This window comes from Ciconia boyciana, chromosome 5, assembly GCF_034638445.1.
Source record: "Ciconia boyciana chromosome 5, ASM3463844v1, whole genome shotgun sequence".
Taxonomy (NCBI): domain Eukaryota; kingdom Metazoa; phylum Chordata; class Aves; order Ciconiiformes; family Ciconiidae; genus Ciconia; species Ciconia boyciana.
The window spans coordinates 1,519,654-1,543,479 of record NC_132938.1 but is presented as its reverse complement, the minus strand read 5'-3'; the positions used below and the strand labels follow the sequence as shown (position 1 = coordinate 1,543,479).

The following is a 23,826-nucleotide window of genomic DNA, read 5'->3' as shown; positions in this document are numbered from 1 at the left end:
AGCCCTGATCCCCCTGCCCTGGAAAGCACCGGAGAGGGGGGGCGGTGAGGACAATCACAGACACCCCCCCCAAAAAAAAATTAAAAAGGGGGTGTGTGGAATCTAGCAAACCCGAAAAAATTATTGTTTTTGCAATATTTGCAAGGGGCAAATCACTGGGAGCAAATAATTGGAGGGGGAACTCAATGCAAGTGGGCAAATAACTGGGGGGGGGATCACTGCAAGAGGCCAAAGCATTGCAGGGGGTAAATCCTTGTGGGGGTAAAGCACTGCAAGCAGGGAAGTGATGGGAGGGGAGCAAGGAGTTGCAAGGGGAGAAATGGGGGGTGTCTCAATCATTATGGGGAGGGTAAATCATTGCAAGGAGCAAGTAATGAAAGGGGGTAAAATCAATAGAGGGGTGAATTATTGGGGGGGGATCATCGCCTAGGGCAAATTAGTGTGGGGCATGGAGGGGGAAATCATTGCCTGGGGCAAATTAGTGTGTGGGGGTAAATCACTGAAAGGGGAAAATCATCGGGGGATAAACCATGTGTGTGTGGGGAGTCGTTACAAGGGGGAATCATTGGGGTAACGCTTGAGGGGAAGAAATTATTGCAAGGGGGTCGTTAAAGGGTTAAATATTGGGGGGTCATTGTAAGGGGGTAGATCTTGGGGAGGGAATTATTACAAGGGGGAATCATTAAGGATTAAATATTGGGGGGACCATGGCAAAGGGGAAATGATCAAGGATTAAATACTGGAGGGACCATGGCAAGGGGGGCCATGATCAAGAGTTACATATTGGGGGATCATCACAAGGAGGGGAATCATTAAGGATTAAATATTGGGGGACCATGGCAAGGGGGGGGGAATCATTAAGGATTAAGTAGTGGGGGACTATGCAAGGGGGAATCATTAAGGACTAAATATTGGGGGACCATGGCAAGGGGGGGCAAGATCAAGAGTTAAATATTGGGGGACCATCACAAGGGGGTTAATCATTAAGGATTAAATACTGGGGGACTGTGGCAAGGGGGGGAATTATTAAGGATTAAATACTGGGGGGACCATGGCAAGGGGGCCATGATCAAGAGTTAAATATCGGGGGATCATGGCATGGGGGATTCGTTAAGGATTAAATACGGGGGGCATTGCAAGGGGTGGAATCATTAAGGATTAAATATTGGGGGGACCATGGCAAGGGGGAATCATTAAGGATTAGATATTGGGGTGACCATGGCAAGGGGGCACGATCACGGCTTAAATATTGGGGGACCATCGCGGGGGAGGGAATCATCAAGAGGGGTGGGAGTCATTGCGAGGGGAAAATGATGGGGGGAATCACTGCAGGGAGGGCATCATTAAGGGTTAAATAGGGGGGGGGGGGGGGGGGAAATCATCCGGGGAGGGCGGGTGGGCGCCGGAGCTGAGCCGCGCTTGTCTCTCCGCAGGCCGGCGGTACGGACGGCGAGCGGCGGCGGCGGAGGAGGAGGAGGAGGCGGAGGAGGAGGAGGAGGCGGAGGAGGAGGAGGAGGAGGATGAGGCCGAGGAGCGCGGCGTGACCGTGCGGCGGGCGGCGGGCCAGGGCTCGCACGCTCCAGCGCCGCGTCGCCCGGCTCGGCCCGGCCCCCCCGAGCCCTCTGAAGTGAGGGTGGGTGTGCGGGGGGAGCAGCCGAGCTGGCGGCCGGCCCAGCCCCGGCTTCCCCGCCTCTATATAAACACACATTGACTTTCTTTTTTTACTCAAACTCAACGTGGAGAGGGGCTATGCCCAGCAGCCCTGCCTCCCTCTTTACAGGAGTCTGGTGGAAAGTCGGGGGCTAACAAATAGCCGGCATATAGCGAGATATATTTATAGAGATATATTTATATAGAGAGAGATAGAGCTATAAACCGATCCGTCTCGCTCCGTGTGTATAGATACATATATATAGCTATTTAATTCTTCCATCTCTCCAGGTCGTGGCTGAATTATTTTATGATTTTTTAATATTTTTTAAAATCTCGCTCCTTTTTTTTTCTTTCTTTTTTTTTTTCTTTTTTCCTTTCTTTTTTTTTCCCCTTCTTTTTTTTTCCCCTTCTTCCTCCCCCCCCCCCCCCCTCCCCCTTTCTGGTGTGTGTGGCTTTGCCTTGAAAGCGAGGGAAAGCCAGAGCATCTGCATTTGGACTTTTGGGGATTTTTTTTCCCCCCCACACACTCTGGGGTTTTTCTTTTTTTTTTTTTCCCCTTGCCTTTTTGGCTACTCACTTGCCCCCACCCCCTTCTTTTGGGGTCTCTCTTGGTTTGTGGTTTTTTTTTTTAAAGTCTTTTTCCCCCCTCTCTTTTTGTGTTGTGTGTGTGTTGGTGTGTTTCCCCCCCCCCCCTCCTGTGTCACTCTGTCAAGTTTATTCCAAGCAAGAACAAAGTTTTCAGAGAGGGGCAGAGGAGAAACTGCCTTTGCCCCCCTTTTTTTTCCTTTTTCCCCCCCTTTTTCTCCCCCTTTTCTCCCCCTTTTTCCTATTGTTTTTCTAACCTGCCAGCGGAGAGGGGGGCGAGCCCGGGGTCCCCCCAAAGACCCCCCAGGCGGGCTTTACCCTGCGCTCCGCAATCCCCCCTCTCTCTCTTCGTGCGCGGTGCGTGTGTGGGTGCGAGTGCGGTGCCTGTCAAGGGGCTGTTTCTCTCCCCACCCTCCTCCTCCTCCTTCTTCCAAATATGCTTTTTGCAAGTTTTGATCTCGTCTCGGCACTGGCTACCCTCGCCGCGTGCTTGGTGTCACTGACTTTGCTGCTGGCCGTGTCCCAACAGCTGTGGCAGCTCCGCTGGGCTGCCACCCGCGACAAAACCTGCAAGCTACCAATCCCTAAAGGCTCTATGGGATTCCCTTTAATCGGAGAAACCTTCCACTGGCTCCTGCAGGTAAGGAGGATTCTCTTCCCTTCCCTTCCATCCCTGGAAGGTGGGCTGGGACCGGCTTTTTTTCTTTTTAGGGCTTTTTTATTATTCTTCTTTTTTCTTTTCTTCTTTTTCTTTTCCTTTCGATTGCATCATGCGGGTTCCCGGGGAGCTGGGGAGGTAGCTGGGGCCGGAGGGGTTTGATCGAGGCTGGGGATGGGGAGGGGGGAACCGAGGGAGCCCGGCCCGGCTGGGCTCACCCCGGAGCGGCCGCCGCGCTGCGCTCCCGGCCGGGGCGGTGCGGGGTTCCCCCGGCGGGGCTGCCCGGTGCCGGGGAGGAGGCTCGGGGGTCCCCCCCACGCTGCCCCCCCCCCCCAAATCTCCTTTTCTTCCCTTCCCCCCTCAGCCGAAATCCTTGCAAAATTAGTAATAATAATAAAGCCGGGGGTGGGAGGTAGCCCCGGGGCGAGGGTGGGTGTCGTTGCGGGGGCTCCCCGGGTCGTGCCCTCCCGCTCACCACCCCATGCAATGGGGCACGGGGAGCTCCTCGTCCCCCCCCTCGCCCTCCCCCCGGTCCCCGGGGCTGCCGGGCTCGCAACCCGCCCGGCTCGGGTCCGGTCTTGGGGAAAGCCCGCGGAGGTAATCGGTAGATTAACCCGGGATTAACCTTGCTAAATGCTGAACAGCGGCGGGCGGCGCGGGATCCCCTCGGACCGCGTTGCGAGAGGGTGACTGCCAAAAAAAAAAAAAAAAAAAAAAAGGGGGGGGAGGAATGAAAAAGAAAAGAGAGGAGGAGAGGAGGCAGGAGGTGCCCCGCTCCGGGGGGAGCCGCGGGCCGGGCCGGGGGCACCCCGGGGCTCGCAGCATCCCAGGAGGGAACCCCCGAGGCAAATGAGCCCGCGGGTTTCCCACCCAGGGCAAAATATAAATAATAATAACAAGCAAATGGGAGCCCGCTGAGGACGCACCCGCCAGCCAAGGTGGCTTTTCATCGCCGGGACCGCCGAGGGGACGGCGGAGCCCGCGGCCGCGCAGGGCAGCCCGGTCCCGGCTGCGAGGGCTGCGGTGTCCCCGGTCCCCCCCCGCCGCCGGGGAAGCCCCGACGTGGGAGCCCGGCGCGGCGGCCCCGCTCCCCGGCCGGCCCCCTCCCTGCCAGCGGCGCCGAAGGGGTTAACGGCACGCTCTCAATAGGGCTTTATTTTTTAAAGAAATTTATCAGATTTTTACAGGGGGACCAGAAAAGGGTTCTCGCTTTTCCACAGGCTCCGTCCAAACAGAGTCCAGGGCTAAAAATACAAAATTTTGTATAAATTGGACTCCATTCGAAACTTCTCCCGCATAAAGGTCCTCTTTGTGCTGCCCTGGAAATGGTGTACAAATAACTCTTTATTAATGCCACAAAAAGGACTTTAATTATATTTACGCAGATCAAGAAACAGGGTCACCTGAACATCTGAAATTCACAACCGCGCTTTTGTTGCAAAATAAACACCCGCATTCGCACCCCGGCAGCGGGCTGCAGCGCTCGCAGCTACGCTCCCCACTCGGGATGGGGTTTTTGGGGGGACCCCCCCCTCCCTGCGGCTCTATCCACCTCCTCGCTGACAAAAAGCCCCCGGAGCATGTGGGAAAGTTATTAAAGCCTCTCAAATCTGGAGATTTACTTAGGCAAATTGCAGCCTTTCGAGTAAACGCAGCCTGAGCGCAAAAAAAAAAAAAAAAAAAGGGGGGGGGGAAGGGAAAAAAGAAGAGAGAGGGGAAAAAAAAAAGGTTAAAAAGTGCCAGGGGAGGTAAAGGTAGAAGTAAAAGGGAGGAGGAGGAGGAGGAGGAAGGGGGGAGGAGGGCACCGACCCCGCCGGGGCGGCGGGAGGAGCGGGTGGGCAGCGCCGGGCGCCCCGTCGGAGGGAGCCGGGCTGTGCGCGGGTGGGATGTCGGGGTTACCCCGCTCTCCCCCATTTCTGCCCCCCCACCCCGGCAGGGTTACCCCCACACCTGCAAGGCGCGACGACATCTCCCCCCCCCCCGAAAGCTGCTCCCCGGCTGCGCGGGTGCGGAGAGGCCGGTGCGGTAACACCCCCTCCCCCCGTGTTTCTCCCCCTCCTCCCCACGCAGGGCTCCTGCTTCCAGTCTTCACGGCGGGAGAAGTACGGGAACGTTTTCAAGACGCACTTGCTGGGGCGGGCGCTGGTGCGGGTGACGGGGGCGGAGAACGTGCGGAAGATCTTGATGGGGGAGCATCACCTGGTGAGCACCGAGTGGCCGCGCAGCACCCGCATGCTGCTGGGGCCCAACACCGTGGCCAACTCCATCGGCGACATCCACCGCCACAAGAGGAAGGTGAGGCTCCCACGCGAGACGGGGCGGGGGGGGGGGCGGCGTGGCGTGGGTGCGCGCCTGGGGCGGGGGATCCCCTTCTCTTCTTCCCCTCTCGCCCTCCTCTCCTTTTCCCTCTCCTCTCTCCGCGGACCTCCCTGCGTGGGAGGTCCCGCGTGGGCACCCCCCCCCCCCGCCCCCCGTGTCCGCGTTCGATGCCTTTGAGGAATTTAAAAGGGCGATGGGGAGGAGAGAGGGTGAGCGGAGTGGGGGGGGTCACACGGGGGGCTGCCCCGCGGGTTGCTGCTGAGGACGGAGGTGCTGCCCCTCTGCCCCCCCCCATCGCCACTCCACCAGCCCCCCGCAACCGGTGGCACGCGTGGCGGGGGCGGCCGGGAGCTGAGCGGCGAGCGCGGTCCCGGAAAGGCTCTTAAAAGGGCGATGCGGCCGGCGGGCAGCGGGAGGGCGGCGGGGAGTGGGGGGCAACGAAGCGCGGCCCCCCATTGCCAGGCTGCGCCGGGGGGGGTTGCAGGGAGACCCCGCGAGGTTTGTGTTTGCTCGGGGGGGGTCTCATGGCGCTGAGCGTTGCATTGGATTTCAGGGAAATCGGGGCGCTGATGGGGGTCCCGGGAGGAAGCGCGGGGGGGACTTGAGCTGGCTGGAGGGGGGCTGAGACCCTCCTGGGGCCTTGCCTCGCCTCACCTTGGTGGTCCCAGCGTGAGACCCTCCTTACAGGCCCCAAGGCAGGTGGGTAGCACAGAGCAGCCTGGTTTCGGGGGGCGTTGAGCCCAAGCAGATGTGGGGGATCGGCTTCATGTCCCCCCATCAAAGCTCCCGCAGGCAAAGGCGGTGGCAAAGGTGACAGCCTGCGCAGGCTGGCGTGGCGGCATGGGTGATGGCTTTCGCATCCGGTCCTCCACGGGACAGGCTCTTTCCCAGCTGGGTTGAGGCAGGCAGCAGATTTGGGGTGAAGATAATGTGTTGCCCCACCTCTCTGCGGTGTGGAGACGGCGATGCCGGCAAGGGGAGTGCGGTACCCAGCGCCAAGAGGCTGTCCCAGTCCCTGCCCCGAGGCAAGGTCTGCAGGATTTCCTATTTTGGAGTATAAATTTCTGTAAAATCCCTACCAAGCCAAATCGCTCGCTCTTTTCTCCTGGGGGAGAAGACGAGAAAACAAACAGCCCATGACACCCATTAGTCACATTTCTTAATGCGCTGGCGGTCGCTACTCGAACGATACCACAAGAAACGCGGTGTCAATCCCTACCCTGGAGCCGGGCAAACTCAGGGTTTGCAATTATGTCGCTGTTTGCTTGGGCTACTTCTTTTTTTTTCCTTAACGAGGGAGATTTTTTCCCAACCTTGCTGTCAAAGAGAAAGGGCGATAGTTCATGGGGCTCCCTCCATCATGGAGCATAATTTGCAGCAGGAGAGGTGCAGGGAAATGGGGAGCGATGCGCTTTCCTCCGGCAGCGGGAGGAAGGCAGCAGCTTTGGCTCCTATTTATTTCCTATTAAGGGAGGGTTAAGCAGCAGCAGCCAGCAATTTGAAGGTGCCTCTACGGTCCTTCGCTGCTTCCTTTATCTTCTGCACGGCAAGATAATTTTTTGCAACTGAAAAGCGGGTAGCTGAAGGCCTTTGGTTGCGATCGCCTTAATAAAACCGCGGAAATCAGACCTCAGGAACAGACACTGGGGGAGGCGAGGAGAGCGTGGGTTATGGGAACGTGGTCATGGAAAAGGGAGGCCTGACCTCTGTGGTATCCTGATGGACTTGTAATTTGTACCACAGCTCAGATGGGGAGTGCCAGCACCAGCAAGGAGCAATACCAGCAGCATAGAAAGGGGAGAGCCTCTCTCCCCCAATATTTATACCTAATGTTCTCACTTGTGTGTTTTTAGCTAGTGGGAAATACATGTCCCACCCTAAACTGTGAACCCCAATGCTTTCGGATCTTTCTGAGCCTGAAGTCTGGTCTGGATCTCCAGTCTCCTCCTCAAAACCCTTTTGCCTGCCCAATTTTTGGCATCATGCATGATCCCAAGCTGGCAAGGATCCTAATTCCTCCTTAAGGGATGGCTAAGGCCTCCTGAGAACAGGTACTCTGGCAAAACACTGTCCCGGGATGACCCTTGCCAGCCGTGCCTGCTCCTGCTTGCACACCTTGCCTCTGCTTTGAGCTCTGGCGTACTCGAGAGCAAACGCCTTCCCCGTATCAGCGGGACTGGGGATGCTGGAGTAGCCAATTATTTTTTAAGCTTTCTCTTTCAGCAGCATGGGGTTGGGCACACTGGGCTCAGCCGATTCCCTTTCCTTTGAAAACGTGAGGTTATTCTGATTCCTTCACTTGGTCTCCTCTTAATTACTGTTTTCACGGAGCTGAGCATCTCGTGCGTCACGCACCCTTGGGTGCTCCCTGAGCCCGGCAGCTGCTTGAATTGCCTTCTCCCCTACGCAAACCATCCCTCGGCCTGGACCGAGTGAGTTGCGCACGTGGAGGAAAGGGGAACCTGCTTCTAACAGTAAGAAAAGAGATCATTTTGTTCTTGGCGAGATTGCGATGACCAGATTAAAGCTTTTTCCAGGCCAGGTGCCTTCTACCGGCAGAAATTGCTGGCGTCTTTTGAGTTCATTAGCCCTGAGCTTTTGTTGCTGTTAAATGGTGCTGACTTTTAACTCTCCCCATCCTGCTGCTGAGACTGCGAGAGGTCTGAGGTGGAAGCACTAGATTGAAGATTTAAACTTGCTCCTTCTAGGTAGAAGTTTTTCTCTGAGGTCTGTACCTTCCACTTGACCTGTTGGGGAACCGAGCAAAGAACCTGTTGGCAGAAGACAGTGTTTTTCACAGACTTTGCCAACTTTCATAGTAAGAATGCTTGTATTAATAGAAAATATTAAAAGAATCACAGCAGTCTGAAAGCTCCATGGAGAAGAGCAGTAGTATTTCCTGGGAAACCTTTAAGGCTGTTGATAATTCAGTTTAAAGTATCGTGGAGCTTTCTGGAGCGGTAGCTCCATCCAGCTCTCAAATTCTGTTTTTTATCCCATCTCTGAGCTTGAGCCTTCTCTCTTAAGTGGTTTCTCTTTTTCTGGTCTTGACAGAAATCATACATGAGGTATAATTTCTCATGAGGCTGCTTGTGGTGTAGGGTGCTAGCCAACATGAGGAAAGGTGGAGCATGAAACCCCATGTGCTCACCCTCTTCTGCAACTTGAACCATTGGGGTCATCTCTAGCTCTTGTTCCACCAACCTTTACATGGTCACCACCTGCGATAAGTCCTCGTCATCTTTCTATAAGCCCGTGGAATTGCACTTATTTGCAGCAGCACTGGCAGATACTCTTTCATCATTCCCTGGCAACTGAGCCGTGGTCTCCTCTTGATGGGACAGATTGCCACTGAGATGTGAAGACAAGCTCTAGCAAGGAGCTTTAAACCAAACATGTTCTTGCATGATGTTTCTGGTAGCTTGCCATTGAAATGGGCTGTTTTGCTGGCCATGTATTGCAAAGCTTTCCAAAGAGATTTGGCTCTTCAGTGTAACGTCAAGACCAGCAAACTGCAGCTATCACTACTGGAACTGCTGTAGGACACTTTGCCCATGACAGTGATGGGATCAGAGCTGGGTTGGACAACTCAGTCTCTGGAGCTCTTCTTTCAGGTTTGCTGCTTCCCTATCTCAGCTCCTTTTCAGGATCTTGTACAGATTCAATATCCCCTTCCATAAAGCAGATGAATGTCCTCTTCATCCCAGAGGCTTAAATCCTGTAGATGTTGATAAAGGACTCTGAGATGCACGTGTGAAAGGTGCTCAGGAGGAACAAAGCCATATTAACAAGCCGGTAGCTATGGCAGCTTTCTGCTTTCCCATCCCCTATTTATTAAAGCTCCCCTGCAGGAAGCTGTCAAAGTTAATATAAATTGGAGAAAACTTCCCCCTTTTGGGAAATGAACTCTCTGATCATTAGAGAGGGGGTCTCTGGGTATAAAGTCAAATTTGCCCAGGGACGTGACAGCTTGCGGGGTGGGATGGAGGGTGAGAGCGGGGCTGGGAGCAGGGCTTGCCTGCGTCAGGGGTATCGCTTTATTGCAGATGTCATCAGCGTTGGCTCTGTCCTTGGCCTGAGATGAAGCTGGTCGATAAGAACAGTTTACAAGTAGTAAACAAAAGCAACCCCAAACTCCTCAGCCTCCCTCCTGAGATAAATATCTACTGAGAGGCTGTTACTGCTGTTGGGTCATGGAGTTTATGTTGATGTCGGAGAAGGATCTGGGCCACCCGTGCTGCAGCTCGCTTCTCCGTGGTGGCATTTTTGTCTCAAAATCACCTTGCAGGTTACTGGCAGGAGCAGCCACGTTGCTCTCACGTCTGGCTGAGCATGGGCATGTCTTTGCTCTGGCATTTTGGTGGCAGATCCCTGCCCCTCTCCATTACATGAAGGATGCACATCATCCCTTGGGGTCAGACGTGACATGTCCCAAGGGAAGGGAGTGCCTGCTCTCCTACAGTAACTCATCGGGAAGGGGTGACTGCCATACCCTATCCCAGCCTGGCTGTTCACTCAATCCATTTCACGTCTCTCCAACCTGTCCTTTTAGACATCTTCAGTTCCCATTTATACCTGTGAGCTCCCATTTATACCAGTGAAACCCCAGTGAAATCAGGGCAGTCACTCCAGATTTACCACGTGTGTCTTTTGGAAGTGTCAATCCCTGGGTCAATATGAGCTGTAACGAAGGCAAAGCAAACCTGGTCTTACGCGTGGTGATAGCGTGGGCTCTGGTTTTGTGGGATGTAAGGCCAGTGGGAAGTTGAAGTTCAGCAAACAGAGAGGGAGGCACTCCTGTGCCTCTGCCTGCGAGGGACCCCAGCATCTCGGTGAAGGAAATGGGAATTGGAAATGGCTGGGACACAGAGTCCTTAGGTTTTAGGTCGAGACTGAGCAGCGCCTGGGGCCAGGAAGGAGTTTCCCCATGCAGGATATGCGCTGCCGACGCGGGTATGCTACGGTGCATGGGGAAGGTGGGACTCAGACTTTCCTCGGAAGCATCCAGCCTTGGCAGGAGAGTGCTGGACTTGCCGGCCCTCTGCTCTGTTCCAGCATAGTAATCCCAAAATAGGCACAGCTGGCTTAAAAAAGGAAAAGAAAGAATAAAATAAAAGCAGTCCGTGGGCTGGGTAGACATCCTAGACCCAGAGACTTGAGGAGGAAGCAGACAGTGGTGCAGAGGAACGGCCTGTTTTGTCTCACTGTCCAAAACTACATCATTCATTAACACACCACAATTAATGTTCTGCCTTGGAGGCATACAAGTGTTGAGCTTATTAGCACCAAGTAGAAAGGTCTGAGGCTTTAATATAGTTTGCAAGAGGATTAAGAACACAAAAGGGGCCATAAATTTACAGCCAAATATAAACCAGCTGCTGTGGGCTGGACTGGGGGGGGAGGGAGGGAAGGAGGGAGACGGGGGAGAGGGGCGGGAGGAGGAAGGAGGGATGGGAGGCGGTGGGAACGTACCTTTCACACTACAAAAAACCCTGACCCAAGTTGTTAAGAGGGTTTTTTTAGGTTTTTTTTTTCCTTGCTTTTCCACCCAGCCCCGCCGCCCTCCTCCGTGTGACTTGTAAATCCCACGGTGGAAAGGAAACCATCCCCTTCCATACGAGCCCCCCCTCCCCGCCCCCAAATCATATTGATCAGCTCAAGCAGGCTGGATTCCAGCTGCCATCGGCTGGCCTGGCCCCAGCCCCTTCTCGGCTCTCCGTGTTGGGCTGCTGCCCTGTGAGCTTTAACCCATGGGCAAAAGCCACTGGAGCCGGAGAAAAGGCTTTCATTGATAGAAGAGGGCTCCCGCTCGCGGTCTTGGGGAAGAATTTGTCAGCTAGGTTGGCTCATTGACTTTAGACCAAATAGCGCTGTCATCTACAGTGGTGTAAATCCAGAGTAATTCCAATGGATTAAAAAAAAAAGCAAAGCGCAGGTGCTCCTGGCTGAAAGACAAATTTCATGCGTTTTTTCATGGCGCCTTCCACCCCAAAATGCCCTGCAAGCTCAGACCCTGCTTTGAGAAGCTGTGCTGTGTCGCAGCGTGGTTACGGCCCAGGAGCTGTACAATACCCTGCGAGCTGAACCTCTTTAACGTACGCTTTTCTACCTTTCCGTGTCATCTGGGATGGAAGTTGCTGGATGTCCTGTGAAGCACAGAGAAGATGAAACCCCTCCTTGGGCTGCAATGCTCTGCGCTGGGTGGAACTGCAATCTGCAGTCCATAGCTCTGCATGGGTCCCGGCTCCACTTCAGAGCGGGAATGGGGGATGCCAGGAGCTAATCCCAGAGATGGGGGGGAGCTTTTCAGACTCAGGATCCATCCTACACTGTCTTTCTGTAGCTTTGGTTTTCTACTGCATCATGCTCCATCCTTCCAAGCAGCTCGAGCAACCTGCTGAGTTGTGGTTTGTAATATCCCGCGCATCCCTCTGGGGACTGAGTGCTTTGTTTCAGATTAACGATGCTCTCCATTACTTCTCAGGTGGCACTTCTACCACTAAATATATCTCTCTGTCAGCCAGCTTGCTCTTCAACTTCCTTCTCCTTAATTTTGTAGGGTGGCCTTGGGTCATCTCAGCCCTTGTTATCTCCTCCCTGGGCTTAGTTTAAAGCTCAGAAGAGGTCTCATTGATGGTCTGCAGGAGCTCACATGTTGATAAGCAGGGACACCTCTGCACCGTCAGATGTGTGCTCATCCCCATACGATGCATTGAGGTCTTGCAAGACCTTACTCAGGATTCGGTGGCAGAGCTGCTGGAGGAAATGCTTTTCAAGCCTCTTCCCCTATTTCTGCCAGGAGACCGTGCGTGCTCAGAGGCGTATTTATTTCACCTTTGGGATGGAGTGGGCTGCATCGTGGGGCGGGTGTTTCCCTCTCATCTCCTCTGTGAGCGTGGCCACCCCTTGTGCTCTGCTCCGCTCCCAGCTTGTGGAACACTTGGCAGGACCAAGGACTAAGTGCTCCCGTGGAAGAGCACTTGAGGCTGGTTTCCTTGCCAAGTCTGGCTTTGTCTCTAGGGGAGTCCATGCTCTGGGTTACTTAAACGCATGGGGTCCCTTCCCTTTGGTCCCCCTTCCGTGCTCCAGGAAGATGCGGGGGGTCAGCAAAAAGGGGACTTTTGTCCTAATATTTCTCCTCCGTTGGCTCCGCAGTGGTGGACAGGGCACTATCCCTGCTGCCTGGGCAAGCTGCTCTCCTCTTTAGCTCTGGGTAAACTCTCATCTTCACACCGCAGATCTGGGATTTAGTATGTGGTCCAAAACCAAAGAGGATAGCCCATTCCAGCTTGACCTGGCCCTCTGACGCTGAGGAATGGCTGCTCTGACCATGCAGCCGTGTGCCTGGTGGGTCTGCAGGATGCTCCTTCTCCACGGCTCCAGCCACAGGCAGCGGGTGCGTGCCCTGTTGGACTTCTTATTGGCCAGCTGATCCCACCTTTCTAATCCCTTCTGGCTGGACACAGCTCCCATTTCTTTGCCACACTATCCGTTGATGTGATATCTTCTTTCTCTTTCCCTGCCTGTGTTTGATTCCCTCCTTGAAGAGTGGTGACAATATGTAAGGTGAATTTTGCTCTCCTCAAATGCACTGGTTCCTCGTGAATAAATGGGGGGAGGGCACTGGGAGCAGCACTTCAAAGGTGGTGTAGGCACACAGATGCTGAAGAACCGCAGCGTGTTTAGGTATCCCCATAAAGTGGGCTATTAAGCCTAAATTGCTGCACGTAGCTGGTTGCATTTTGCTGGTGCTGGCGTTGTTTCGTTTGAGACACGAGGCAGTTTTGCAGAGGGGGGTGCTGAGAGAGATGTCGGGTGTCCTGCTTGTTCCCTGCTCTCACCCCCAGCCTTTGCATCACAGCCCCTTTAACCTGTTAAAGGTTTCGGATCGAAAGCAAAGTCTCCCATGCCACGTGGAGGGTTTGCAGGAGAGCTGCTCAGACATGGAGATTTTTGAGCCGTGGGGAAAAGGGGTGCTTGGGCTCGTTTTTATTCTGCACTCAAGTGGAAATATGAAATGTTAGAGTTTCTCACAACCCTAGATGTTTAAAAAATTTTTTAAAAATTAGGGGTATGGGCAACCCTGAAAGGTGCATGATCATCATAATGTGGCCCAAGGATGATGAAATGATTTTTACATTTTTTTCAAGCACATTTTTTTGAGAATCATTTGAATTTCAGTAAAACTGCCTTTTGCAAAGGCACTCCATTTCTTTTCTTCAGCTGGGCTGAGTTTGGAGACTCCAGCTACTGTAACCAGACTCCCTTTGGAGACCGGTCACAGTGTTCGTGGGGCTCTTGCATTTCTCCCTGGGAGAAGTTACTGCCTTCAGCTCCCCTGAGACACCCGTGCTCCTCACGTGCGCTCTGCGTGCAGCGCTATGCTTTGATGGGCAAACCCAGCGTTCCTCATTTTGGGTGGTCGGCAGCTGAAACTCTTGGCCTTTCTCTCTTAATGGGCCTGGATTCCTCCCGTGATGGAGCATGGCAGGAGACCTTTAAGTGGCCCATGTGCTCCATTTTCCAATTACAGCATGGGGAGAAAACACATCAGCTCTTTGCTAGGTGCTTGTGAAAGGCAAAGCCCTTTAAAAATAGACAGCAGAGCGTCAGGGCAGTGGTGGGGTTTTGTGGAGGTCCTCTCCTCTTTGCGGTGCCTTGCATAGTCTTCACAACTTTTTTGCTGTGTTTTCGCTTTGCTTGTGCTCCTGATGCCAGGGCAGCCTCTTGCCCATGAGCCTTCTCATCCCGCTCCAAAAATATCATGGTTTACAAGCCTGCTGGAGCATGGCAGTGGGCTCCACGTCTGGCAGCACCGCGTCTGATGCTGGAGAGAGGCAGACATCCATTACGACGTGGTGACAGGACAGGGTTGGGACAAACACCGCCTGTCCTTTGAAACGTAGGAAGAAATAGTACGTCTCCAAGTTGAGACGCTGCTTTGGATGCTTCCTGACATGTCCTGCTGGCCAAGCTGCCGTCGGATGCCAAATTGGTTCGTGAAAATGTCTCCACGCTAATCGTGCCTTTGTTTGGTCGGGCCAGCAGCTCTGGCTGGCATGGGCTGGATGAGATGCAGGTGTCTCATCCCAAAGCATAAGTTTTATTCCTGGACGGGAGGAAGAAAAAGCTCTGTTCCCTCTTTCCCATGCTGATGTGCTGGGTGGGAGCAGGGGAGACCATGGTCAACAAAAGGCAGCGGCTGAAGTTTCTGCTTGGCATGGGGAGGCTTGGCCAGCACCAAGGAGGGGTAACACAATGAAAAGCATTGTCCCTGCTAACTCCTCTCTACCCTAGCCACCAAACAAAGCCTCTGCTATGCATGAAAATGCTGTGGGTTGAAGTTCAGGGCTCTTCACTTGAATGTCCTCTCCTCTTTGGTGTGGTTTAAGGATGGGGCTGGGGTATTCTCCAGCCAGGATTGGGGGCAGTTTGCTGTCACATGGAGCTGGACCTCTCCAGGAGATCCTGGAGCTGAGACACTGGGAAGGAATTTTCTGCCTTAGGAAAACCATAAATCTTTAAATATCCTGTTTCCACTATGAGACAGATTTGGAAGTTTCCAGCCAGGCTCGCTGGGTGGTGGTGTCTCCCTCGGCGTGGGGTGAGCGTGTGTGTGTAAATGAATGCCCCCAGACAGAACAAATCCCCAGACTTGGTTCTTTTGGGACATATCAAAATATGAAAAAAATGGGGGCTCTTTCCAGCATCCCTGAAAAGTCCTGGCCGCTGCCCCGGCATTGCTGCTGAGGCCACCCGGCCAGACCCCCACCACGGCTGGGCTATTCCATCTCCGTGTTAGCAAAGCCGAGCATCCCCTTAGAGCTGATTTTACTTCTTGGCAGCCCTGGAGCAACTTTTTTTGCACCGATGCTCCTTGGCTTTGCCTGGTCTTGCTCTGGCGAGCGGCTGAGACGTTCGGCTCGGCTTCACTAGAGGGCGCAGGAATTTTAGGCTAGAAACGCGCGGAGGTTTGTCGGGGAAAGTTGGCTGCGTTTTCCTCCTTTTTAATCAACTGGAAAGATGCAGGGTTGAACTGGAGGTGACTGGAAGGGTATCCAGACTTGTGTCTGGCTGGGGAAGGATCCGCTGACATCTGGGATTAGGCGGCGTGGAGTGCAGCGGCGGCGAGCGGATGGGACGTTGCAGCGAGCTGGCAGAGTGGCCAGGGCTCGCGATGTCGGCTGGCCCTGTGGCCAGGAGCTGCAGGCTCTGACAGATGTGGGGTGCAGCCGGCTGGGGCTGGAGGAGCCCGATAGCAAAAGGACAGCTCAAAAAAGAGCAAAAAAAGAAAAAAATCCCCCCCCAACCTCCCAGTGCTAAATGCTCCCCCTTTTTTAGACGGGGCAGGTGCTGCGTTGACCGCCATAGGGGCTCAGTCTTCTCTTCCTGAGGGTCCCCTCCTCTGTGCCTTCGCTGCACTTCACTCCCTGGGACAGGCACTCTCAGAGTCTGGCTTGGTCCGCAGGGCGTGGGTCTGGCCCCAGGCTGGTTCTCTGCGCCACCGCAGCAGTTTTGCACAGCGGGGCCAGAGGCATTTCTTGGGCTGCTGTACTTTTTGCAGGGTGCAGAGGGTCCCCGAGCACTTTGCCTGTGGGAGATGCTGGGCAGAACTGGGGGAGAAAGGGCTTTGCCCCAGGTCAGGAGCCCCAGGGGCCACCTCCATCGGGACGGTGGCTCCAAGCAAGGCTGCAGCCTCGGCGCTCCTTAAGCAGAGGCTGTCCCCTCATCGGCTCTGCTTTCAGCTGGAGAAACTGAGTCATGGGAAGCAATTTGGGGAGAGCAGAGTGATTCACTGGGAGCCTCTGTCCTTATCCCAAACTCTGCAGCGTGGATGAAGGGCAGATGCCAGCCGGATGGGGAGACATCGGTGTCCCTTTGCCAGCCCCACTTAGGAGGTCCTGTCCCATCACTGTTGAGCAGCTTGTGGCTGCCAGCTCTCCTCCAGCCGGCACTGCATCAAAGCCTGGTGTCCTGCTCATGGCCACCAGGAACCAGCCTTTTCCCCGCTCCCTTTGTATCTTCCCCAGGCAGCCGAGTGGCTCAGCTTTAGCACCTCCAGCTTTTTTTTTTCTGAGTGGCTGCTTTTTCACCCCCTCATGCAGGCAGGTCTGCCTGAGCATTGCTGCCCTTTCCAGGCTTAAAAACATCTTGTGAAGCACGGAGAGGTGGCAGAAAGCAGCAGCCGCACAGTCTTGTGCGCCTGCCGTGATCTCACCGTGGCCTGGCTGTTCGTTCATTCATTCCTCCGCTCCGTTCATTCATGCCTCCGCTCTGCATAGCCAGCTGGGGATGGCTGTCTGTCTGCATGCAGATCTGTCCGTTGGTCTGCTTGCATTTTCTCTCCCATCCCTCCTATCATTCTGTTTGCATGCTGATATTTCCACGGGGAGCCTCTGAGCTCTGCCCCACCGTGTATTGTGTGATGAGTTTTACTCAGGGCTCAGCCCGAGCGCAGCTCGTTATGAAGCGGCTCTTGTCGAGCCTCCTGCCCGGGGCTGCGAGGGGACAGAGGTGTTATTTCACCAAACAAACTCCCAGTGAACGATGTGCATTAGCAATGAGGGGTCGCAGCCAGGAAAATGTTACCTTTCCCTTTGAGTGCTGACTGCGGAGGAAATTCTCACATTTACAGCTCCAGCGAGTCCGGCGCTCATGGAAAGAGGGGGCGGCTTTGATTTCTCTCCTCTTGTTGGTTTGATAACTTTGCAGCTCCCCCACCGTGCATTGAGCCCCCCCGGGAACCGGCCACCGGTGGAGGCTATGCAGGCTTGCAGCTCCCTCCTTGGGAGCCAGTTCTAATTTGATTTTCCCGGAGGCCTGGCATGTGGTGGTGCGTGTGTGCGTGCTGCCCTGTGTGTGTGTGTAGGTTAATAAAAAATAAACAAACAGCACTTTTTCCTCCGGTGCACTCTGGGAGGGATGCGGCGGGGATGCCGAATGAAAGCGTGTGCTGTGGGCTGCGCCGGGGAGGGCTGAAGGGACATTCCTGGCATTGCTGAGCTCCTCGCGCAACGCGCGGGCCCTGGCCCAAATTGGAGTAAGGAGCCGTTAGCATGGGAGACCTGGGGAGGCCCACTCCCGCGCAGTGTTTACTCACAGAGCTTAAATTAATACTGTCTACTGACATCAGTTTTTTTGCCCGGTTTCCCAAGGAAATGAGCCGTGTGTGATCGCAGCCTCCGGGTACGTGTGCGCCTCTCTTCCCCACTTGAACCCCTGTCTAAGTTCAGCCAGATTTCACAGAGATCCTAAATGCCTCAAAATAATTATTTTACTTAATTTTTTACATATATTAAAAAAGGGTTGTTGATAGGTGGGAGAAACTGCTGAAGCTTCCCATTGAGAGAAAAGCGTGCATGTGTCGGCGTGCGTGCACAACCGTAATGTTAGACACTAGAGAATCCCCATGGAAAAGATGTATTAGTAGCATCCAGATTGTGGGATGAATGTAACTGGGAGCCACGAGACATGGAGCTGTGGGAAAGTCAGCTCCATCCGTCCTGCTGTGCACGGGGTCAAGCGTTTCCTCCCGTCTCGGGTTTGCACCGTGTTATTGCCCGTCTTTTGTGATGGTTGCGGTGAGGATCAGCCTGCGGAGGATCTGTCAGCTGATATTTCTCCATCGACCCTTTTTGGGAACTTTTAGGAACTGGTGATTCTGGGTGATGAATTCTGGACGATGACGAGTCTTCTGCTCAGTGGAGGAGACCTGTGATGTCCATTTTTGTGGGCAGAAGCTGTTTTACTAGAGAAGGCAAAGATGAGGGTGTTGGGGCCGTGTAGAAATCTCTGCTCACTCTCTTTTGTAGGTTTTCTCTAAAATCTTCAGCCATGAGGCACTGGAGAGCTATCTCCCCAAGATCCAGCTGGTGATCAAAGACACCCTTCGGGCCTGGAGCAGCAACCCCGAGTCCATCAATGTCTACCACGAGACCCAGAAGCTCACCTTCCGCATGGCCATCCGTGTCCTGCTGGGCTTCCGCATCCCCGATGAGGAGCTCAACCGCCTCTTTGAGGTCTACCAGCAGTTCGTGGAGAATGTCTTCTCCTTACCTTTGGATCTGCCCTTCAGCGGCTACAGGAGGGTAAGAGATTTGGGTTAAGTCCTCCACCAGCCGATAACACCAAGTTATTGGGATTAATGGGGCGGTGGCCAATCCCTCTACAGGTTCTTGGCGGGATGTCTTCTCACTCTCTGACCTCTAGCAGTGGGCCCATTTTGGGCTACAAATTCCTGTTTCGGCAGAGTGGAGAGGGAGATCCATTCACAGGTTTTTAGAGTGCTAGGAACTGTGTGGTTCAACGCAAGGGAGAATACAGTCAAGACTTGCTCAGATTTAATGCGTGATTTTTCCTCACTTGTAACTGGTGGTTTTGCTGGTTTTTTTTTGTTTGTGGGACCCTTCTCCTGCTAATTCCCTCCTGTCCCCAGGGCAAAACAGGTCAGTGGACCTTCTAATTCCAAGAACTATTGTAGTTTTTTGATGAATGGTGTAAAATGAAAACATAACAAAAACCAGAGACAAAAAATTGTATGTTTTTCATGGGGAATTTTGGTAACAGAAATACGGGGTTTTAAATTTTATTTTTGTGATTATCACTGCAATTTTTGTTATTGTTATTTGATCACGTGAATGAGCCCAGCCGTTTGCAGCCCCAAAGCATTTGCAGCAGCAGGTTAGCCCAGTGCAGCTGCACTCAGATAGGAATTGCTTTACTGAGACCAGGTGATAAAATTGCTCGGGAAGCCCATTACGCTTCCGGGAAGAGGATCCTTTCAGATGAATTGACTTTCCTTTGAGACACAATTTTCCCAGGGACTGCCATACATCCCAGGGTGAGCCGGAGGCCTGTGAACTGGTGCAGTACTGGGGCTCCCACATCAGACCTATCATTTGCACATAGGTGCTGATTACTCTTGCCTGTAATCTCACCCGCTTGGGGCTTGCTCCTCCTGCCCAGGGAACAACTTCAGCATTTTTATTCTTCTCTTTGAGCATCTGCAATTGCAGTTGTATTACTTAGACATGTTGTCCTGAGCATGTCTCCAGCTCCTGGGGATGCTGGGCTGGGGATGGTGGTGCTAGCGTTGTGTCCTGCGTGGTCTGATGGCTTCCCACTCCACAGGGCATCCGGGCACGCGAGACGCTGCAGAAAGGGCTGGAGAAAGCCATTCAGGAGAAACTGCAGAACACGCAGGGCAAGGACTACGCCGATGCGCTGGACATCCTGATAGAGAGCGGCAAAGAGCATGGCAAGGAGCTCACCATGCAGGAGCTGAAGGTAAAGATCTCCCCCATGGCCACCTCATCCTTGCTGTGCTTAGGGCAGGGGCTCCCCAAAGAGCAAACTGTGAGCTGCTGTAAGGAGGATTTTTTGGGGCAGACCTGAGATGGTCAGTGAGAGCTGGGGGACCAGGATGTGTTGTTGGAGCTGTAGGTGAATCCTGGTCTGGTGGATTATGGTGCCAACAAGCTAGTTGCTTTCCTGTGGGCCATATTTATTTGCAGATCACGCTCAGCCCTTTCTAAAAAGCATTTCCAGGGAATACCAAGACTACAAGTTTGCTGAAGCTTTCAGCCTTGACCAGCTTCACGTTTTATGGTGCCTCCTTTGCAGGGCAAATGAGCCCCTGGCAGGTCGTTATCTGCAGCAGGGTCATGGCATAACTTGTCCTTCTTGTGCTATCAAGAGCCATCCCCAGGGTTTTTTCTCCTGTCTGTCTGGTCCTCAGCATCCTCCAAGGCTCTGCGGGAAGCTCCCTGTGGTGGGTGTCCAAGACCTGTGCCTGCACAAGGAGGGACCTTGCAGTTAGACATGACCAGGCTGGAGAGCTGTTGGGGAAAAAAAATGCCCCATGGCAGCTTGCGTGCCTGCCCCTTGACATGCCGCAGCTGCTGGCCTGTCTGTCTGTCCATCGCCTGTGTCTTACCCCGGCTTTGGTCTTGTCTTTCAGGACGGCACCCTGGAGCTCATCTTCGCCGCCTATGCCACCACCGCCAGTGCCAGCACGTCTCTGATCATGCAGCTCCTCAAAAACCCCCGGGTCCTGGAGAAGCTGCGGGAAGAGCTGCGCAGCAGGGGCATCCTCCACAATGGCTGCATCTGCGAGGGCTCCCTCCGGCTTGACAACATCAACAGCCTCCACTACCTGGACTGTGTCATCAAGGAGGTGCTTCGCCTCTTCACCCCCATCTCTGGGGGGTACCGGACGGTGCTTCAAACCTTCGAGCTGGATGTGAGTATTGCCATCTCACCAGGGTGCAGCTGCACCGTGACGTGAGCTCCCCAAAACAGCCTTTTGCATGCTGTCGCAAAGCTTGCTTGAGCTTGGCTTAGATGAGACCTCAGGGAGGACAAATTACGTCCTCCTGGAGATGGGAGCTGGAATTGCTCCAGATTCAGAGGAGCGTGATGGGATCTGGCCCGTGGCAGGGCAGGGACGCACTCGGGCTGTCAAAGAGGAGACAGGCGTGATGCTTCAAGGAGCAACTCGTGACAATGTTTGACGCCAAAAAGTAAACTGGGGTGTGACAAGGGAAAGGTTGACTGCAAAGGGCATCTCCAGGCTGCTGGATGACAGGCGGATTACTCATCACAATGGCTGGAATTTCCTACTAGCAAAACAAAATCTTGAGACCTGGCTTGTCACTGTAAATCCTACTAATGTAATTATTTGAATCGGAAACCTTTTAAAGTGCTCAGGGGATGATAAATCCGCCCCGTTTCTCATTGCCCAGGCCCTAACATGTGCGTTGGGCGTGTAGGGCTGACAGGCAGCAGGGTGTGAGCAAAGTCATGGGATGCTCTGGGGAGGGCTGGCCGGCGTGCAGGGCATGGCACGGGTGCGAGAAAAGCTGCCTCCCTTTGCCCGGCAGCAGTCGAGCACTGCGGGGTTCCTGGTAGGTGACTCTTGCTAGCGACCGTAAAGCAAATAAATAGCAACGGATCATCCGGTGGGTCCCTGGGGTAGAGGCAGGAATAAACCCAGGATTCCCATCTCTCAGCTCTTTGCGCTGCGCTCTCTGGTTTTCTTTTAAATCTGCATCACCCTCGAGTAATAAACCCGAAGAAAATGGGAAAAAGCAGACAAAGCAAAATGGCTTTACCTCGTTTTCCCACTCCCTCTCCCTTTGCAGTAGGGTTGACTCACTCTGGTTTTCTCTCCACCCCTTCCCTCTTCTCTGCAGGGTTTCCAAATCCCCAAAGGCTGGAGCGTCATGTACAGCATCCGGGACACCCACGACACCGCTCCCGTCTTCAAGGATGTGGACGTCTTCGACCCTGACCGCTTTGGGCAGGGTCGAAGCGAAGACAAGGACGGCAGGTTCCACTACCTCCCCTTCGGAGGAGGCGTACGGACCTGTCTGGGCAAGCACCTGGCCAAGCTCTTCCTCAAGGCACTGGCCATCGAGTTGGCCAGCACCAGCCGCTTCGAGCTCGCCACCAGGACTTTCCCCAAAATCACCCTGGTGCCTGTGGTCCACCCAGTCGATGGACTCAAGGTCAAATTTTTTGGACTGGATTCCAATCAGAACGAGATCCTGACGGGGACAGATGCCATGCTGGGGGCGACGGTGTAAAGCCCACGCTGGCAGCGCGAGGGACGGGCGGCCGGGGGACGGAGGGGTGGGGTGGGGGCAAGGGGACGAACAGAAGGGGAGGAGAGAGGGACAAGAAGCTTCTCCATGACGCTCGCTTCACAGAGCCTCCGGGTCGGGACTGCTTTCTCCACCGGTGAAGCTGCCAAAACCATTTTGCTCTTCCCGCGGGGTGCGGAGAAGGTTGGGGTGTCGTCGTGCGTCTCGTTTTGTTTGGAAGGAGGAAGAGTCGCAAAACCTGAGTTGAGCTGGGATGTCTGACCATACACAGTATCTAAATATTATAAATATATATATATATAAATATCTATAAAACACTTCTGCTGCGAGGAGGAGCGTTGCAAAGGCCTGACTGCAGGAAAGGCTTTGGAAATCAGCTGGCGATCAGAGGTCTGGTGTCCCGGGGTGGCTCTTGGGTGGCCTCTGATCTTTTTTTTTAACAGTGTTAAATTAGCTGGTGATAACAGTGTTTTGTTTTGGGGGTTATTTTTTTGTTCATTTGTTCAGTTGTGTTTTTTGTTTTGGGGTGTTGGAGGCTTTCCTTGGTGAGGGGGAGACGAGCAATGCCCATTCCCATTCCCTCTCCCGCTGGTGCCGGGGCAGGCTGGGGAGGGGGGGCTGCTGTTTCGCCTCTGCTGCGGGACCGAAAAACCCTGTGCTGTCTTGTCCAGGGCCGAACGGATGGTGAGCTGTCCCCCTGAGGCCTCGGACGAGTGCATATTTGCATTTTGCAAAATGCATTTTGCGTTTGGGGCTCTGGGTGGGGGGGTGGTGTCCTTTTTTTCTCATTGAGTTTCCTGCTGCTGCTACACGGCCTGTGTGCACCCGTTCCCCCACCACAGCCCCTTACCAGCCCCTTCCCCATGCAGAGGCACCTGTTTTGGGGGCATTTCGGTGCCTTTGCTCTCTCTCAAGGTGCAGGCACCGGCCTCTGAACTGCATGTCCCCGCCGACCCACCACGGCTCTGCGAGCACCGGGGCACTGAGCAAAGCTGCCCCGCTCAGAACTGCTCGTTTTGGTGCGTCCTCTTCCGTAGGAGGCATTTGCATTAAAGGTGATCTCTATAAATAAGCCAACGTATGCATTGTTTGTCTTGTGTTTGGGTTTTGTTTGGTGATGGGAGAGCTCGGCAGGAAGGAGAGCGAGCAGCGGGCTTCTTGCAAGCTGTCCGCCCCATCCCACCTCTAACCCAGGAGAGGGGCCCTGCCCCAAAGCTTCTCCGGCACAAGCAAGCGTCCACCAAGGTATCTTGCATTCGATTTGCTGGGTGGGTTTATTTTATTTTATTTTTTGCATGCAAGAGGCTTCTGGGATGAGTGTGAGATGGGTGGGTTGTGTTGAAAGCAGACATGGCCTCACACGTGGGTGCAGAGCAAAACCTCCCTGAGCGCCATGGCAGGCATTCGGTTCAGACTAGAGCCAAGCATCAGGTTGGGAGATCCCTCTCTGACTTGAGGCATCTCTGCCCAGCCTGCCTACCCCCACTCCTTTTCCATCTCCTGCCCTCCAGGGTGGAAAGAGCAGGACAAGGACCATGGCTGAGACCTCTCCTAACCGTGATGGGAAAAGATCTCATGCTTGGGTGGTCAGCTTGGCTTTCTGCTTTAAAGGTGTCCAGATAAGTCAGAGGGGTTGAAATAAGAAAGGTGAAGGGGCAGATGTGGCTTACCAGGTTGCTTTGCAGGTTGTGCTTTTGACACGTGGGTGCCTCTTTGGAAGGTCGAAGGAAGTGTGAAGCGAGCAATGGTGATGGCTGCCTTTGCCAGCCCATCGTCTGGTGGGGGCAAGGAGGAGGGAGGCAGTTTTTTAGCCAGGGGAAGCACTTGAGGTTGGATTGGCGTCAGCCAAGCTGCCAGAAACCCCCCAGGAGCATCCCAGCAGATGGTCCCCACTCATGCCAGGGTTCACGGCTTGATTTTCAGGTTGATTTAACCTGAAATAAAACTCCCAGCCTTCTAGGAGATGCCATTCAGATCCAGACCTTGCCTTCTGGTTGGTAAACAATG

General features: G+C 54.1%; 1 protein-coding gene across 1 annotated transcript; it reads left to right on the top strand.

Annotated features, from left to right (window-relative positions):
• Nucleotides 1-2,527: 2,527 nt before the first annotated feature.
• CYP26B1 (cytochrome P450 family 26 subfamily B member 1) lies at nt 2,528-21,821 on the top strand. The gene is made up of 6 exons (XM_072862120.1): nt 2,528-2,878; nt 4,967-5,191; nt 18,028-18,303; nt 19,346-19,501; nt 20,175-20,456; nt 21,409-21,821. The coding sequence occupies exons 1-6, from the start codon at nt 2,675-2,677 to the stop codon at nt 21,799-21,801; spliced, it is 1,536 nt and encodes a 511-aa protein (XP_072718221.1). The 5' UTR covers nt 2,528-2,674; the 3' UTR covers nt 21,802-21,821.
• The last annotated feature ends 2,005 nt before the right edge of the window (nt 21,822-23,826 follow it).